Source organism: Crotalus tigris, unplaced genomic scaffold (assembly GCF_016545835.1).
Source record: "Crotalus tigris isolate CLP2741 ecotype Arizona unplaced genomic scaffold, ASM1654583v1 scf7180000018371.15429387391:27106975, whole genome shotgun sequence".
Classification (NCBI taxonomy): Eukaryota; Metazoa; Chordata; class Lepidosauria; order Squamata; family Viperidae; genus Crotalus; species Crotalus tigris.
Window position 1 is genome coordinate 20,423,941 of NW_024096970.1, and position 18,316 is coordinate 20,442,256.

At 38.6% G+C, this 18,316-nt stretch overlaps 1 protein-coding gene across 10 annotated transcripts in view; it reads right to left on the reverse strand.

The window, feature by feature from the left end:
* TTLL5 (tubulin tyrosine ligase like 5) overlaps positions 1 to 18,316 on the reverse strand; it is a 151,484-nt gene that overhangs the window by 17,561 nt on the left and 115,607 nt on the right. For 9 of the 10 annotated variants that reach the window (XR_005557723.1, XM_039351677.1, XM_039351674.1 and 6 more), the window contains one exon: positions 7,969 to 8,192. Coding sequence is in view for 9 of the 10 variants with exons in the window: in XM_039351677.1 (XP_039207611.1) it covers positions 7,969 to 8,192 (224 nt within the window). In the remaining variant the exon portion in view is untranslated. Of the gene's footprint in view, positions 1 to 7,423; positions 8,193 to 18,316 lie in introns of those variants that run through there. The other variant, XM_039351680.1, reaches the window with a different exon arrangement.

Genomic DNA, 18,316 nt, shown 5'->3' on the forward strand with positions numbered 1-18,316 from the left:
GTGCATTTTCCAGATCGAATGTATGGTTCAAATTGGCCATGTGAGCCCACACTTGTGAGTGCTGCTCCTGCCTTTTGATTGCCAGTTCATGTTCGTGGACCCTAGTCCTGAGTCTTTTAGCTGTTTCCCCAACATAATTGCAGGGCAGTTCCTGCAATTAATTCTATAGACTATGGAAGACTGTTCATTGTTGGGGTGTGGCTCTTTGAGATGCATAATCTGGGTTCTTAGGGTCTGCTCTGGTCTATGGGCAACGCTCACATTGTGGGGGACCAGCAGCCGAGCCGTGGCTTCGGAAACACCACAGATGTAAGGTAAAGCTATCCATGTGGCTGGTGTCATCTTTGCTCTGGAGAGTTGGGCCCTGTGGGGTTGACATGGTCTGCTGTAGCATCTCACAAATTCTGTGGGGTAGCCATTGAGCCTAAACATACGATATAGATGTTTTCTCTCTTCAATTTTGGCTCTCCCTGTACTGCAATGGGAGTTACTTTATTTAAATAAACTCCTAACACAACTAATTTTTTGTGCTACAGGATGATTACTCCTGTAGTGCAGCATTCTATCCATATGAGTGGGTTTACGATAGACGGATGTACACAATGTGCGGTTGGAGCGCCGATTAACTAGTACATCCAAAAAGGCAAGTGTGCCTTGGATTTCTTTCTCTGCCATTAAACCGGATGCCCAAATATACGGAATTCAACTGCTCCAGGAATTTGATGCTGTCTTGTCTTTTGATAATTACAAAAGTGTCATCCACGTAGTGTGCCCAAAATTTGGGGCAATACCTAGCCATTACAGTCACCTCTAACCACTGTAACACCACCTCCGCAATGATACTTGAGATGGGAGATCCCATCAGCGTCCCTTTTATTTGTTCATATATAGTGCCCTGAAAAGTAAAATATGTTTTCAGGCACAGGGATAACAGCTGTATCAGGTCATTGGTATTGAGAAAATCCAGATGTTGTTCCTGCTTCTCTTGTAGGAGGTCTTTATTACAGAAACCGCCAGATCTTGGGGGATAGAGGTAAAGAGTGAGGTGATGTCAAAAGAGATCATCACCTCATCCTCCTCTATCCATAGGAGCTCTAATCTTTCCAGAAACTCTTCGGCGGATTTTACTGTGGTCTCGTTGTTATCAACCAAGTGCCCAATACGGCCGCTGAGCCATTTGGCTAGTCCCGAAGTTGGTGTGCCCCTGAAGGACACAATGGGCCGCAGGGGAATGCCCTCTTTATGGACCTTCGGGAGGCCGTAAAATATATATTTGTTTTCATAGATTTTCACAGGTACAGGTATGCAGGTCTTGGCGTATTCAGGTCTTTTCCCGTGTAAGATTGAGAGTATCTTGGCGACATTTTGACAAGGTCCCACTCGTCATCTTCAGGCTGGGGTCTTCGGCTTCGTGCTTGTGCGAGCAAGGTGTGATCGGAGCTGCAGTCTCTCTATAAATATTGGTGGGTGGGTGTGGAGTGCTGGCTTAGTTGCTGTAGGTGGGTTGGTTGGCTGTGTTGGAGTTATTGTTTGTGGATTGTTCGGCTGTTTCGTAACATTCTGAGTAGCCGAGGTGCTGGCTAATGGGCACACAGCTAGCACCTCAGCTACTCAGGATGTTATGAAACAGCCAAACAATCCACAAACAATAACTCCAACACAGCCAACCAACCCACCTACAGCAACTAAGCCAGCACTCCACACACCCCCACCAATATTTATAGAGAGATGGCAGCTCCGATCACACCTTGCTCGCACAAGCACGAAGCCAAAGACCCCAGCCTGAAGATGACGAGGTCCATACACACACACACACACACACACACACACACACACACACGAAATCTTGATGGAGTTCAAAAACAAGCTGGAAATAGAAACAAAAAACAAATTATTTGTTCTAAATGGCTGAAGAAGAATGGAAAATCATGGTCTCCAACCATTCAGGAAATACTTTCTTCTGAAGTGTTTTGAGCCAGAGAAAATCTCTCCCGCATGCAGAAAACTTGATTTACTTTTCCTCTTTTGAATCTGTTTTATAGCTAGGAAATACAGAAGGACACATGAATCAATGAAGTAGATCCCATAAAGAATTTTTATGGGATTAACCTCAGTTTTGTGGGAATATATTAGGAGCCCCTATTTCTACATACCTCACATGGAAATCACTATGTAATTCTATAAATGGCCAGGAGAGATTTGGAACCTGTACCAGATCCTGAAGAATAGCTCACAAAGTATGTCTAGAATGACTTCTGGTACCCTTTGATAATTAAACTATGTTCTGAAATTGTGTTCTTTGTTCTGAATAATTGTTTTTTTCCCAAAGTATCTTCCTTCTTCCCTCTTTTGTGCATTTTTGAAGCCAAGCTTTTTCCAGCTTTCCCACACTCTTACATGTCACAGAGTAGAAACCACAAAAACACAATTAAATAAAGTCTATCCAGGGAGCTGCAAATCTATCTCAAGAAGATAAACATACTCTTTGCCAATATGTGAGTACAGCAACCCGGCATCTTCAAATATACATCTTATTGCTTAGCAAGCACAAGAACTCACTGAAATGGCTTGTCACCTGAACTGACACATTCTTCTCCTAAGGGGGGGGGGGAAATCACCCATACACTGTCAATTTAATTGGAATGTCCACTTCCCAAAATTACCAAGTATTTATCAAATTTGTCTAAAAGAGGACTCAAAATATGTTGATTAGCAGCCTAACTTATCTCAAAGATCATGATGGCTAAGAAAATTTTAGCATAGCTGACCAGAAAGACTCCATTGATTTAAAACAAAATTTTACTGGTTGATAAGGTAGGCATAAATCCAGGATAGATGCCTCCCATTAAATATGTACATATAATGAGGCCAAAGATCTTCTGGCACTGGCTGGGGATCCAATTCTTTAACAGTGTGAATCAAGGAAAACAATATATTTAAGAAAGTGTTGAATGAGGGAAGTTGATTTCCCCCAGAAGGGGCTGGTATCATTCTGCATCAGCTAAAATATAAGGCCATAAATCAAATAAACTAACTTTGAAAAAAGAAGCATTTCAGTAAGGAAAGATACTTTTTTAAAAGGAAAGATACTTTTTTTAAATCAAAGATGGTAGTTTGAAATCCTAAAAATGATACAGTAATCCAGTGGGCAAAAATGAAACTGGTGAGTAAAAAGCAGAAACAGTTGCAATGTTTATCCTAACAATAGAATCCAGTTTTTGTGTATTGTGAAAGCCACTGCAGACTATAGTAAAGATTCTGTAGTTAAAATAAATAGTTTAATTATGCCCTCTGGCTGGCTCAGAGAATTTCTTATAAAGGATTTCTTAATATTCTAAATAGGTATGATGAAGCAAGTTTGAGAAACCACAGTGAAAAACAATTGCTTATTATCAACCAAGTAATAAACATGCTTGGATAAAATTGATTTTGAGGGAATTAGTTGCCTGTAAGTATATTGGCACATCAGGACTGTACATGTTTTTGCAACTTTGAAGTATATATATATTTCTTTCGTAGAAAATGAAATTGACTTGCTTATAGGCGAGTAGGAACTTTTAATATCTCTTCCCATGTCAATATTAACATCAGCTACTGCATTATAAGCACCCAGTTGCAAAGCATACTGTGAAGAAAATACACATATGCAACTTCCATAAAGCTCATCCAGTATCCTGGGTTTGAACTGATATTCTGATTGATACTTATCCATGAAGCACAAAGATCTCTTGTATTTGTCAAAATGTCAAAGTGTCAAGGAACTGATCAAATACTGGACTTGATGCAGATAATTCCAGACAACCCATCTGTGCAACATTCTTGATGATGATGATGATGATGATGATGATGATAATAATAATAATAATAATAATAAAGTTGGAAGGGATCTTGGAGGTCATCAAGTCCAACCTCCTGCTCAGGCAGGTAACCCTATATCATTTCGGACAAATGGATGTCCAGTTTCTTCTTAAAAACGTCCAGTGTTGGAGCATTCACCACTTCTGAAGGTAGGTTGTTCCACTGGTTAATTGTTCTAACTGTCAGGAAGTTTCTCCTTAGTTCTAGGTTGCTTCTCTCCTTGATTAGTTTCCATCCGTTGCTTCTTGTCCTGCCTTCAAGCGCTTTGGAAAATAGCTTGACTCCCTCATCTTTGTGGCAGCCCCTGAGATATTGGAACACTCCTATCATGTCCCACCTCATCCTTCTCTTCATTACACTAAACATACCCAATTCCAGCAACCATTCCTCATATGTTTTAGCCTCCAGACCCCTAATCATCTTTGTTGTTCTTCTCTGTACTCTTTCTAGAGTCTCCACATCTTTTTTACATCGTGGTGACCAAAACTGGATGCAGTATTCCAAGTCTGGCCTTACCAAGGCATTGTACAATGGTATTAATACTTCGTGTGATCTTGACTCTATCCCTCTGTTAATGCAGCCTAGCACTGCGTTGGCTTTTTTGGCAGCTGCAGCACACTGCTGGCTCATATTTAAATGATTGTCCACTAGGAATCCGAGATCCCTCTCACAATTACTACTATTGAGCAAGATACCACCTATACTATACCTGTACATTTGGTTTTTCTTGCCTAAATGTAGAACCTTACTTTTTTCACCATTGAATTTCATTTTGTTAGATAGCGTCCAGTGTTCAAGTCTGTCCAGATCCTCCTGTATCCTAAGCCTGTCTTCTGGAGTGTTGGCTATTCCTGCCAGCTTGGTGTCGTCTGCAAATTTGATGAGTTCCCCATCTATCCCCTTGTCCAAATTGTTGCTGAAGATGTTGAAGAGCACTGGCCCAGAACAGAGCCCTGGGGCAACCCACTACACACTTCCCTCCATATAGATGTGGTTCCATTGAGGACTACACGCTGAGTATGGCTGGTTAGCCAGCTACGGATCCATCTGGTGGTGATGCTGTCTAACCCGCATTTTTCTATCTTATCAAGTAGTAGGTTGTGATCTACTTTGTCAAATGCCTTACTGAAGTCCAAGTAATTTATATCCACAGCATTCCTCTGGTCCACTAATTTTGTCAGTTGGTCAAAGAATGCAATAAGATTTGTCTGGCATGATCTGTTTTTGACAAACCATGTTGGCTTTTAGTAATGACTTTGTTTGCCTCTAGGTGTTCGCTGATTCGTTGTTTGATTATCTTTTCCAGAATCTTCCCAGGTATTGAGGTCAGGCTGATAGTTCGGTAATTTCCTGGGTCCATTTTTTTTCCTTTTTTGTAAATGGGAACTACATCAGCTCTTTTCCAGTCCTCTGGTAGTTCCCCTGTGCTCCAGGATCTTTGAAAAATATAGTTCAGTGGTTCTGAGATCACATCTGCCAGTTCCTTGAGAACCTTGGGGTGTAATCCATCTGGTCCTGGCGATTTGAACTCGTGTAGGCTGGACAGGTGATCACTTACCATTTTCTTGCCTATCTTAACTTGTGTTTCTATTCTGTTTTTTTATGGCACTATTTTTGATAGGTTGGTCTGTTTTTCCCTTTGTGTAAAGACAGATGCAAAAAACGAGTTAAATAGTTCAGCTTTCTCCGTCACTTGTCACCTTCTTGCCACTTTCACCCACTAATGGACCAATCATTTCCTTCACTTTTTTCTTGTTTTTTACATGTTGAAAAAAGCTTTTTTTGTTATTTTTGACTTTGAGCGCAAGCCTTAATTCATTTTGAGTCTTAGCTTTCCTCACTTCATCTTTGGAGGCTCGGGCTATTTGCTGATTTTCTGACTTAGTTATGTGTCCCTCTTTCCACTTTCTGTACTTGTCCTTTTTATCTTTCAATTTATCAGAGAGTTCTTTATACAGCCATGCTGGTTTCTTTTGAGAGCTATTATTTTTCCTCTTTGTTGGTATTGTGCTAGACTGGGCTTTTATTATCTCATTTTTCAAAATTTCCCAAGCTTCTTGAGTTGTTTTCCCCTAGAGGATTCTCATCCATGGAATCCTTCCCAAACCCTCTGTAAATTTATTGAAATTAACTCTCTTGAAGTTCAAGACTCTAGTTTGACTGTGTTCTATTGCTTGTGCTTCCATAATGTTGAATTCCAATATTGCATGATCACTGCTTCCCAAGGTTCCTATGACTTCGACACCTTCTATCATTTCATCTTGGTTAGTGAGAATTAGAACCAAAATGGCTAATCCCCTAGTTCCCTTCTCTACTTTTTGGGAGACAAACTTGTCTGCAAGGTTTGTCAGGAATCTTTTTGATCTTCCACTTGGTGCAGAGTTTGTCTCCCAGTTGATATCAGGGTAGTTAAAGTCCCCCATTACTATTGTGATGTGCTTCCTACATACCTTAGTTAGCTGACTAGCAAAAAGTTCATCTATTTCCTGTTTGGTTGGGTGGCCTATAGTATACTCCTATGGCAATGCCATCCCCCCCCCCTTTATATTGATCCAAATGCATTCAAGACAGTTTTCATCGTTGTTGTGCTCTATTTCTGTAGAGATGTAATTATTTCTTATATAGAGAGCAACCCCATCTCCTCTTTTATTTGGTCTGTTTCTTTTAAATAATTTAAATCCCTCTAGCTGTGTGTTCCATTTGTGGGTTTCATCTCCCCATATTTACGTAATGGCAACAATATCATATCTGCCCTCATTAACCTGAATTTCTAATTCACCCTGTTTGCTGTTCATACTCTGTGTATTGGTGTAAAGACATTTGAATCCTTTATGACCGACCCTGTGATTATTTCCTACATAACCTGTGTGGTGCCTGAGTTTCCTTATTGTCTTACCACCTGTTTGGTTAGTGCACTTTGTGTGGCACTCGCTATTAAAAGCTTGATTTTGCTTGACAGCAACGTTGATGTTCTTGTCCACACACACATCTATGTTACATGCACTGATAGCCTTATAATTTTTAGATGGCCGGGGACATGGATGTTCTATCTTATAGCTACCACAAAACTAGCTATAATATAGCAACCATTTTGCAGCTGGTACATACATTCCATATGTTTGTTGGTTTTTCAGCCACAAGAGGATTGATAGTAATATGATATCTCCTGTGTGGTACAGCCAAAAATCTTTTTTGTTGTTGTTTTTGTTGGGACAGCGAATGCCCTGTTAAACAACTGTTTGAAGTTATGACTGTGCTGAAAAAATAACTTTACAACTGCTTCTCACACTTAGGATTGTTGCACTGTCCCCATGGTCATGTGATCAAAATTCGGGCACTTTGCAAATGGTGGATGTTAACAACTGTTGCAACATCCCATGATGCCATGATCATCATTTGCATGCTCAACTGCTGGCTTCCAACAAGAGGAGTGGCAGTAAAATTGCACGTCATGATCACATGATATCTCAATCACTGGGGTGATTCATTTAAGACTGCAACAGAAGTGAGATTCTAAGTCTGTCACAATCACACATTTTGCTTAATGATTACATCATTTAGTGATGGAGTTGCTGGTCCCAATTGTGTGGTCATTAAGAGAAGACTACCTGTAGTAGAAAGCCACAAAACAACTGAATGTTAAAAAAAAAAAAGACAGATTCCACTTTAATAATCTTTTTTTAAAAAGGATAACAAATTTAACATGCAACTGAAGTAACTTAAAAGTTAAATAGGTACATACATTCTTACATTCATAATTAAATACAACTATAATCAACCTTTCAGAAAGCAATTATTACAATATGTTAAGACCAAAGTTTAGAAATCTGCAAAGTACAAATGTACAATGTACAAAAATATCAAGCATTTATAAATTAATGTATCTCTTTGTTGTAATATGCAGAGGTCATAAAAACCCACCATATTCAGGAAATAAACTATATTATCTATTGTTAAAATTATCTAGGACAAATCCCAGATCTAACTGGGTTCCTTAGTTCAGCATAGAAACTTCCTTATATCTACAAGAAGAAATCAGGGACCCTTGCAAGTTAACCTTTATTCATCTAAAATTTCAAGACTACTTCTGACTAAGGAATACAAACTTACTTGGATATTCTCTGAGATGCTACTTTCCTGATATTGACTGGGGGCTTAGGGACCAAATGTGAAGATGCACTCTGGGATGACATCACTTTGTGCAGACCAGATGCATTCTGGACTTCAGAAATGGAACTTGATCCTCTGCGACTACAAGAACTAGATGACAAGGCCGTAGAACTGAGACTGGGTGCAGAACTGATATTGGATGTCGGGAAGCTGGCAAACAAAGCCTAGTAAAAAAGGGAAAAAAAGAATCGTTAATAGAATCGTTCATACGATTAGATTTTTGTTTCTGAAAATAATAAAATCATTGTTTTTGTACTTTTGTATTTCACAGTTCTTTGCATAATGGAGAAATGGTTGAATGTGTAACCCTCCTGTTGTACATGCCTTGCTTAGCCCTGTGAGTGTTTCTGCAGACAGACAAGCAGCTCTATCGCCCAGTGGGAAGAGTCAACAAAGCAACGTTTAACAGCATAATTGTCAGAGGCTAAGGAAAGGTCAGAACTGTTTTTCTTGGGGGCAGCAGATATCCCATTTTTTTTTGTTTCTTTGTTTTGTTTTCTGGCTGCTATGTGCTCCAATCAACATACAGGGACCAGGATCTAACACAGACCCAGTCTTGGATTCACCTTCAAACAAAACTACCCTGCTGTGGGCCCTTATAACAGATGCTGAGGAGACAGGGGAAGCTACTTTGGGGGGGGGGGGGAGGGTAGCAACGATTAAAAGTTTTGATTACAGAGAAAAGATTGACCTGAGTAAATATCTCAGAAAATACAAACTAAACTGAACTAAAAACCTTAATTAGGCATGAATCAGCTGTAATTTGAGATGGAAGACAAAGGAATAGCAATAGTTTAAAATCCAAAAATCTGTACTATTTTTCTAGGTGGAGAAAACCTAGAAAAACCAGAGAAATCAGAAACTTGTTGATGGCTGAAGTAATGCATTTTCTCACAGATGATACTGGGTGACAATCCTGGATGACAAAAGAGGCATCTCAAGGTCAGCAAATATAAACTTCGTCTAGCATAGAAAAGTGCAGTGAATGCATCTGAAGGAATTGCTGAGAGCTGTTGAATGTAGAGTGAGCCAAATAATATGTACACAGTAGCATGAGTTGTGTCGTATTCAATATAAACATTTCCAACAAGCACTAGGATTTCTATAGGGCTATTTGTGTGGTTTTAAATTTCATTATTTCCCATGTGAAAAATATTCTAAGCCTTATTATTCAGATGTACACATTAGACACAGACTTAGAGATGGAACAAGATCTCAAGAGAACATATGATCTTACCAGCTAGAATGGATCAGTAAATGCTATTTGTGAATTATTAGAAGCTCAATACAATTTCAATATATTTCAAGTCACAGAGAATCCAGCCATTACTTTTATTTCTGATATTCAAATAATGTACTAGGGCATATATATAGATATATATTAAAATAGTGATAGTTTTCCATTGTACCAATGTTTCTGATTTGAAAACAGTCAAACTTTTTCTCACATTGCATGAATCAAGATAACCACAATCAAAGCTTAAATTTACATAAAGACCAGGTATGTATTTATCTAATTTATGTGGCCGCCCATCTCCCAAGCAAGTAATTTTGGTTATACAGAACTAAAACAATAAATATCTAATATCTTTGTCATTAACAAATATTGTAACATTTAAAACAATAAAAACACTTAAAGCAAGAATAATAGACAAAGGGATGTTAATAGCAATATGGGCACCTCACTAGTTCACCCATCCCCTGCTGGTTTTACCAGGTCTTCAGGGACTTTTGGAAGCTTAGAAACAATGAAAGCATACTTACCTTGGGCGGGGTGGGGGGAAAGATTCTACAGCACAGGGCCACTGCAAAAAACGCCTACTGCGTAGGTGCCACCATATATAATTCCCTAGATGACTGACTCCATAATATGTCCATTCTGTTAAATCTGATAGATGAAATTGGGCAATGGTGGCCCCTCAAACAATCCAGTCCCATGTCAAGTAGCGCTTTAAGGTCAACACCAACACCTTGAATTGGACCTGGAAACAAACTGGTAACCAATGCAGCTTGTGCTGCAGAGATGTAATGTGTGCTGTACAAAAAACAGATAACTGTTCACACCGCATCTTCCACCAGCTGAAGTTTCCAGATATTCCTTAAGGGTAGTCCCATGTAGAGTGCCCCTCAGTAGTTCAACTAGAGTGTGACCAAGGCATGAATGACCATGAGTAAGGCCACTTGATCCAGGAACAATGCAATTGATGCATGATATACCACTTGTTTATCAAACAGGACTCATGAATCCTTGAGGACCTTCAGAATGCACACAGATTGTTTTGGACAGTGCAACCCCATCCAGCACCAGAAAGTTATAATCCTAGAATCAGAGGGCCCCCAAACCCCAAACCACTCAGTCTTGCCAGGATTTGGTTGAAACCTGTTGTTTCCCATCCAGATACTCACAGACCCCAGACACTGGGATAGGACATCCATAGCAATGCTTAAATTGCCAGAAGCAAAGATGTACAGTCTGGTGTTATCAGCATACTGATCTACCTCACTGCCTAGCAATGGATAAGTTCACCCAGCAGTCCCATGTAGATGTTAAACAGAAGAGGGAAGAGCACCGATCCTTGCGTAACCCCAGAGTGGGAGCCAGGGGCAGAATCTTTCCTCCCCGATCACCATGGACTGGAATAGACTCCAGAGAAAGGAACTGAACCAGAACAAACTCATGCCGCTCACCCCAATCCTTCAAGTTGATCCAGAAGGATACCATGGTCGATGGCATCGAAAGCCACCAAGAGGTCAAGTAAGGCAAGGATCCCACCCAAGCCAGAGATCATTCAAAAGTATTACTAATGCTTTTGAAGTGAAAAATGAAAACTGCAATGAAAAAGTAGAAATTCCCTAACTTCTTGACAAAATAGAAAAAGGATGATCTATGTACACTGTAATATATAAATAACTGGGAAATGGTGCGGGAAAGATAGGATAAAAATCTAATTAATAGAAATATAAATTTAATATGTATTACGAGTCCTGTGTGTAAAACATTAAGTATTTCAAGAATTTGGCAACCAGATAACAAGTATGGAGCACCATCCTATTTCTTTCATCATGGTTAAACATTTACCATTTATCATTTGTTATTAAGCATTTATCATTTGAATAGTTCTTTGCTGTGTGCATCTAGGTTTGAAACAGGAAGTCATATAGACATTAGGCCGAATCAGGCAATTCGTTTCTTTACTGTTTTCTAACAAATCATCTTAGATCAATGAAATCAGGCCAACACATTTGAGTGAGCCATGGCCACATTTTTCTACAGTTTCAATCAGTCGAAGACTGCTTAAGGGACAGAAGAAAGGCCTAGAAAATTATTGTTAGGCAAATTAAATCAACTTACTAAACCTGGCAACAGGATCTGTAGTCTTTTTTTTAAAAAATGTTTCTTTATTTGTGTCGAAGAAATTGTTTTCTTGAAGAATAATTGATACTAGGTTGAAAATAGTGCTATGGGACTGTTTAACAGCACCTATGTTAGCTACAAATTACCACACATACATATTGCATTTCAAAGCCAGAACAAACCCTGCTTATACTCAGAAACATTCACAAAATTGCATGTGTGTATGTATACCAATTTTCTGAAATATGACCAAATGATTAATCTAATTTAATAGTTTGGCCAGCAACAGCCACCTTCTCCCACACACTCTTGAGCAAGAAATCTTTAAAATGTCTGTTAGAATAGATAAATATTAGGAAATCATTGTAATTTGCACAATGTTGGTTCTGTGACTTATTCAAACCACAATTTATACAAATAACAGCTCATAATACGCTGTACATGGCACCATTCAATATAATGAAATACCAAAAAATCAAATCAAATCAAAAATCAACAACAACCCACTAGCATTCAGGCAGCAGGAAAAGAACTAAAAATCTCATTTCCTATCATCATGTGAACGAAAACATAATTGTCTGCGTATTCCAAAGCCAAAAACCATGTACAGGATTTTGATTCTCCTGCTAAAGAAAAAGTCACCTCACCTTTGTCATCTATCATTTTGCAAAGATAACTCAATATTCATTTGGAAGTAGACAGAACAAGTTACAAATTGTTTGAACTTTGCAATAACTCTACGGAAATAACTGGAATTATTATCTGAGGAAGAAAGTTAGCATCTTATCCTAGAAGACCTAAACAGATCACAATCCATGTCTTTGACCTTCACCTTACAAAACTCCCCTTTTATCTTGTAAACATTTGATTGAGAGTGTTCTCCTTTGAGAGTTCCTGTTCAGCAATAAAAGCTAATAAACATTCTGATGCTTCAAGATTTTGGTGGTCGGTTTGAAAGAGGGCTAAGTAATCTGGGGGCCAGTCAGTGAAGGGTTTTCTCAATTAAGGTTCTCACTGTCCTAGCCAATATGATTAATGGCTGGATACAGCTGGCTCTGTAGTTCAGTAATATCGAGAGCCCTTCTTCCTCATTCCTGTTTTAAGGAAGTGGCAGAGATCAAATGCTAAGAACTTGGAACTGGATGAGAGAGATCTGGCTCAGTGTTTATAGTTTCTTGTACAATTGTAGCTTCCTCTATATCTGTGGTTTTCTTTTCTTTTGTTGTTAAGGGACAGCCTCAGATACAGATAGTCCTCAACTTACAACAGTACACTTAGTGAGCATTCAATGTTACAACAACACTGAACAAAGTGATTTATGACTGTTTTCACACTAACGACCATTGGAACATCTCCATGGTCATGTGATCAAAACCTGAATGCTTGGTAATTGGTTCATATTTATGACGGTTACATGTCGGAATCATGTGCGACCTTCTGATGAGCAAAATGAATGTGGAAGCCAGGTTCACTTAACAACCATGTTACTAACTTAGCAGCTGCAGTGATTCACTTGACAACTGTGGTAAGAAAGGTCATAAAATGGGGCAAAATTCACTTAACAACTGTCTCACTTAGCAACAGAAATGTTGGGCTCAATTATAGTCGTAAGTTGAGGATTACCTGTATCTGTCAGAATTCATTCTTCATCTCTCTCACTTCCCCATAAAAACAGTAATTATTGGGCCATCACCCCAAACGGATCAGTGTGGAGCTAGGTTCTTAATAGCAGAACAAGCATGTAAGCTGCTATGTTCTAAACAGAAAGCCAAATTCTTCCTCCTAAAGGCTAGACTCTTTATGACTGAATCTTTTCTGAAGCTTCAAAGTAGTTGCAGGCATCTATAAAAACCTCTTCCATGTTAAGTCATGCTAGTAGTTATGTTTTGTTTAGAAACATGTTTCTCTTCTTCTCTCCAACCAGAGAGAGAATTGATCAATGTGGCTCATCCAGCATCTAACAAATACATTTGAGCCAGGATATCAGAAGGTGGCAACGAACAGGCTACCTTCTTTCAGTTACTTAGGGGGAAAGAGGGTTGTGCTGATGCTTTTCAATTCCATCTTTAAGTCTCAGTAATGTTGAAATTCCACTCAGGTTTTCTCAAGAGAGATCAGCGAAAAAATAATTTGTTCATCAGTTGTAATGGGGAAAAATATGAAAGGACACAAAATTTAGAACATTTTAGTGTATAAAAATATATCTGTACATGAGAAAGACATATAGAATATACATTGTTCAAGAAAATGCAAAAATATACATATATCTCTAGGTATTTTTTTCTCTAGTAAAACTAGAAAACATTATCTACTGTATTTGAATGAAAGGAGAATCAAGATGATAAAATATTTTTTTATAGAATACTTAGTGGGATTTACTTCTCCTCTCTATCCAGCAGAAGAACACCCGACTATTTTGGCAAATTGTTGCCAGCTCTCTCCCTGGTTACCAAGAACTCCCTCTCTGCTATATTTCTAAACAGAGATTGGGAATATCATTTTTTGTCAATTTTTCAGACTTCAATAATTTTGACCGAACTTGGATCACAACTGCCTCTTGCAATTCCTATATGGCAACCCGTAACTCATGCTGAAATTGCTGAGCTTAAGTCAGGCAAAGCCCCTGGCCCCGATGGTATACCCCCTATTTTGCTAAAATCTAATCCCGAGTGGTCGATTCCTCTTTTGGCAATACTTTTCACCCATATTAATTCCTCTGGTAGGATTCCTATCTCTTGGAGTCTAGCAATTATTATTCCAGTTTTTAAACGAGGAAACAGGAACAACCCTGCCGATTATCACCCTATAAGCTTGCTTTCCATCATTGGGAAATTGTAAGCTAAATATCTTCAATGTAGACTCCTCCTTTGGGTTGAGGAGTCTAACATTATTGGTGCAGAGCAGATTGGGTTTAAAGCAGGCTGTGCCACATTGGACCACTGTTTTGTCTTAGCACACCTGGTTGACAAATATGCTATTACACCAGGTGGCAAATTCTTCACTGCTTTTATCGATTTAAAGGCAGCGTTTGACTCAGTCCCTAGGGAACTGTTGTGGTCAAAATTGCACAAAAGTTCTATTGACAGACGTCTTTTGTTTTTAATCAGATCTTTGTATAATCAGACCTCTAGCCAGGTTAGGTGCGGCTTGCAGGGAGAATTTTCAAATCCTATCCCGATTGAGAGCGGAATTAGGCAGGGCTGTGTCCTGGCCCCTCTTCTGTTTAATTTATTCTTATCCGACCTGGCCTCTTACATTGTACGCATTGAGTCCCACGCCCCAAAGTTGTCAAATACGAAGATTTCGCTTCTTCTTTTTGCTGACGATGCGGTCTTTCTATCACAATCAAGGCTCGGTCTAAAAAGATTACTTTCTGCATTTGGGACCTACTGTGCTGAGAACCACTTGTCTATTAATTATGACAAATCCAAAGTATTGGTGTTCTCTAGAGCCCGGAAATTATACAATTGGGCTATCAACGGTAATGTTGTTAGGCAGCTTTTCCATTTTAAGTATTTAGGTATTCAATTTCAGAATACTGGTGCTTGGACTAAAGATCAAACCCAGGTGCTGAATTCAGCCTCCTGTACCCACCAGCAGATTCTAAGATTCTTTTTTACCCAAGGGGGCCAGTTTATTCCTTCCCCTCTGCGTATATATAAAGCCAAAACCCTGGCCCAAACTCTTTATGGAATTCCCATATGGATACGAGGCTTCAAGGATTGTATTGAAAGAACCCAGGCTGTTTTTCTTAGGAAACTTCTGGGTCTTCCTCCTTGTGTAGGATTTGCTTCGATGTACCTGGAACTGGGCATTCGTTCAGTCGAATGCATGGTGTGGATTAACACCTTTAAATGGTGGTTTTGGGTGCTCTTTTCGGCAGTCCCTGGTAGCTACCTCTCCCTGGTGTTTGCTGACTCTCATACCTCCTTGGGAGAGGGAGCTGACGAAGAAACTTCACTTGCTAGGTTTTATGGGGATGCTCTGGGAGATTATGGTCTCAAGGACGCCCAGTTTAGGGTAGTCCAATGGCTTGTGGACATAGATTTGCAATATTTAAGATCCAGAGCCAACAAAACCTGCTCCCCTTTGATCTTCAGCCATTCTAATAATTATGGATTGAGGATGGCTTCGTATTTCTATACTCTAACCATCTCCAAGTATAGAAGAGTTTTTTTCCTAGCCCGTTTCAATGTTTTGCCCTCAGCACTACTCAACGGGCGATTCAAGATACTCCTGTTTAGTGAGCGACTATGCCCCTGTGATAGGGCTGAAGTTGAAACTGTGGAGCATGTCTTATCATACTGCCCTATGTGTAACATAGCCAGAATTAAATTACTGTCTCTCCTTGGAATTGATCCCTCTGGTTCTAATGTTAGTAATTTGGTCTTATATTGTCTAGGGGATGGCTCCTCCTATATTACTTCTCAGGTTTCTAAATTTCTTTTAAGAGCTGTAACTATTAGAGGAGAACGTTGCAATTCCCTTTAGCCAAGGCTTCTGGTGTTAACTGTTTGTGATTGTATTTTTCTTGTGTTTTCTTTTGTTGCACTTAGATTTTGGTCTGTGACTGTAAAATAAAAATTATTATTATTATTAATACTTAGTTTAGTATCAGTTGATTGTAAAGATCACCACCAATTCAAATTATTTTGGAAGGAAATTGGAGAAAGGATTAATAGTGATTGGACAGTAATTGGAAGGTATTAGAAGGTATCGTTTCCTCATACACATTCTTGACCAGTATACAGCACAGCATGCTGTATCAGATAAATATTTTTTGTCTTAGTGAGGAGATTCTTCTAACTAACACTATCATCTTCCTGAGTAATAACATAGACTTTATATGCTTTGATTGACAACTTCTACTTAATTGACTTTGGTTTTAGAATGCTGTGCATTGTATCTTTAATTAAATCTCTACTGGAGATTTGTATCCAGTCTCTTAAGCTTGGATCTCTCAAGTTGCTTTGAACACAATCACACATTTTATGTGGTGCCCCACTTGGTCCTTATTAGAAGTATTATTAGGGTTTAATAGGCATTAACAACGAATAACATAATAAGACTAGTAAATGTATATCTTCACTATCAGTGAAAATGCAGCCTCTAGATTCATAAAGAAAAAATAGCATAACAGATCTAGTACAAGAAAAATAATCTCCCAAGGAGATTTTTGTTTATTAGATTTTTAGTGCATGTAGAAAATTATCTCAACTTTCTCATTTGTACCTCTGCATGGACTACCATTCCCAGAACTTCCAAACAGCAAGGCCAATAAATTTTCAAAGGCAGCAGGCTATATAAGGCTAATGAGTAATTCAGTCAATAAAGAAGCAAAAATTAAAGATTTCAGGATTAACAATCTAGAATTACAATCCTAAAGATCTACCTTGAAATGCCAAACATTGAATCAATTATCACTTTCATACAAAACATATGCTCTAAAATTGAATTAAACATCTTTCTGTATAGCAAGCTGTATCTTAAATGCTTTAAAAACCAAAACTCTGGGACAGGCATAATACACAGTCCCTTTTCTTGGCAAAAGATATTTAAAAAAAACCTGAGCAGAAAAACCATGATTTTTAAAGGCTTATTAACAAAGCAATCCAGATTCCCCTTTGCCCAGATAACCTCAGAGAGAGCAAGTTCTTCCTGCTTCAAGAATGTAAATCAACAATTCTTATGAATACTATCTATCTTAGATTACATGCAAAAATTATTAAGATGTATGTCATACACACTATACAGATACTCTTTGAAGATCACTGATTCATGAAGAAAAAAGAAGCAAGAAAATAAACAGAAAGAAGACTCAAACTGAAGAAGAGAGGGAACCAGAAGTTCCTAAACTATGAACCACAGAAGCCAGATCCAATTCCTTCTTCTCAGCTGTTACACTAAAAATATATTTAATACATTCCTGGCATGACTTTTGTATGTGGCCTACAAAAGTAATTTCCAAAGAAAGTTATAGCAGAGTGAGACAAAGACAAAAGAACCTGAAAAATAAAGAACCAAAGACAATGAAACAAAAGGGATAGGCAAAAAATAAGGACAGTATATAAAAAGCTTGCTGTATACCAGTGTTTCCCAAAGTGTGGTACGCATACCCCCAGGGGTACGGGAAGAGTTTGGTGGGGGTACGCGTTGCACCGGAGTTTAGTGGGGATCATGTGGGAATATCCACTGCACCGTGCTTAGCTGCGCCCACAGAACAAAGAAAGAAATAGGCGCGTATTGCAGTTTTTATACGGGAACTGGGGCCATCATACATCGTATCGCAACTCATGACGGGAACTTCTGCACATCCTTCGCGCAGCTCTGGTTCGGCCATTTTTAAACTGCGGGAACATTAACAGTTAATGTTGAGCTTCGGAGCTGTTTAAAAGCCGGAGAATTGCAGTGTTATCAACGGTTAGACAGTCTTGTGAGGCGTGACACGGCGTGAATATACTGCACTTCATTATAGAGACAACTTACTTCTTTAATAGTTAGTTCCGGGCGCCTGTTATCGTGCTTTGGTAAGTTCCACTGATTTTGATTATTTTTATAAAATACAATTTTTATCCCTAACAGAGATTATGGATCGCTGGTTGAAATCTGGAACTACTAAACCGAAAGAAAGTAATGATTGTAATAGCAATCAACGAACAGGAAATAATGAAATTAACGACGAATCAATTTCAATTCTGAAAGAACCTGTTAAGAAAAAAGCAAGGAAAACTCGCAAGTACGACAAAGAATATCTTAAATTTGGATTCTCATGGACTGGAGATGAAAATGAGCCTATTCCACTTTGTGTCATTTGTTTTGAAAATCTAACAAATGAAAGCATGAAACCATCCAACTTAAAGCGCCATTTTGAGACCATAATCAGTACAAAGATAAACCCATAGATTTTTTTGAAAATAAACTTAAGGGTTTAAA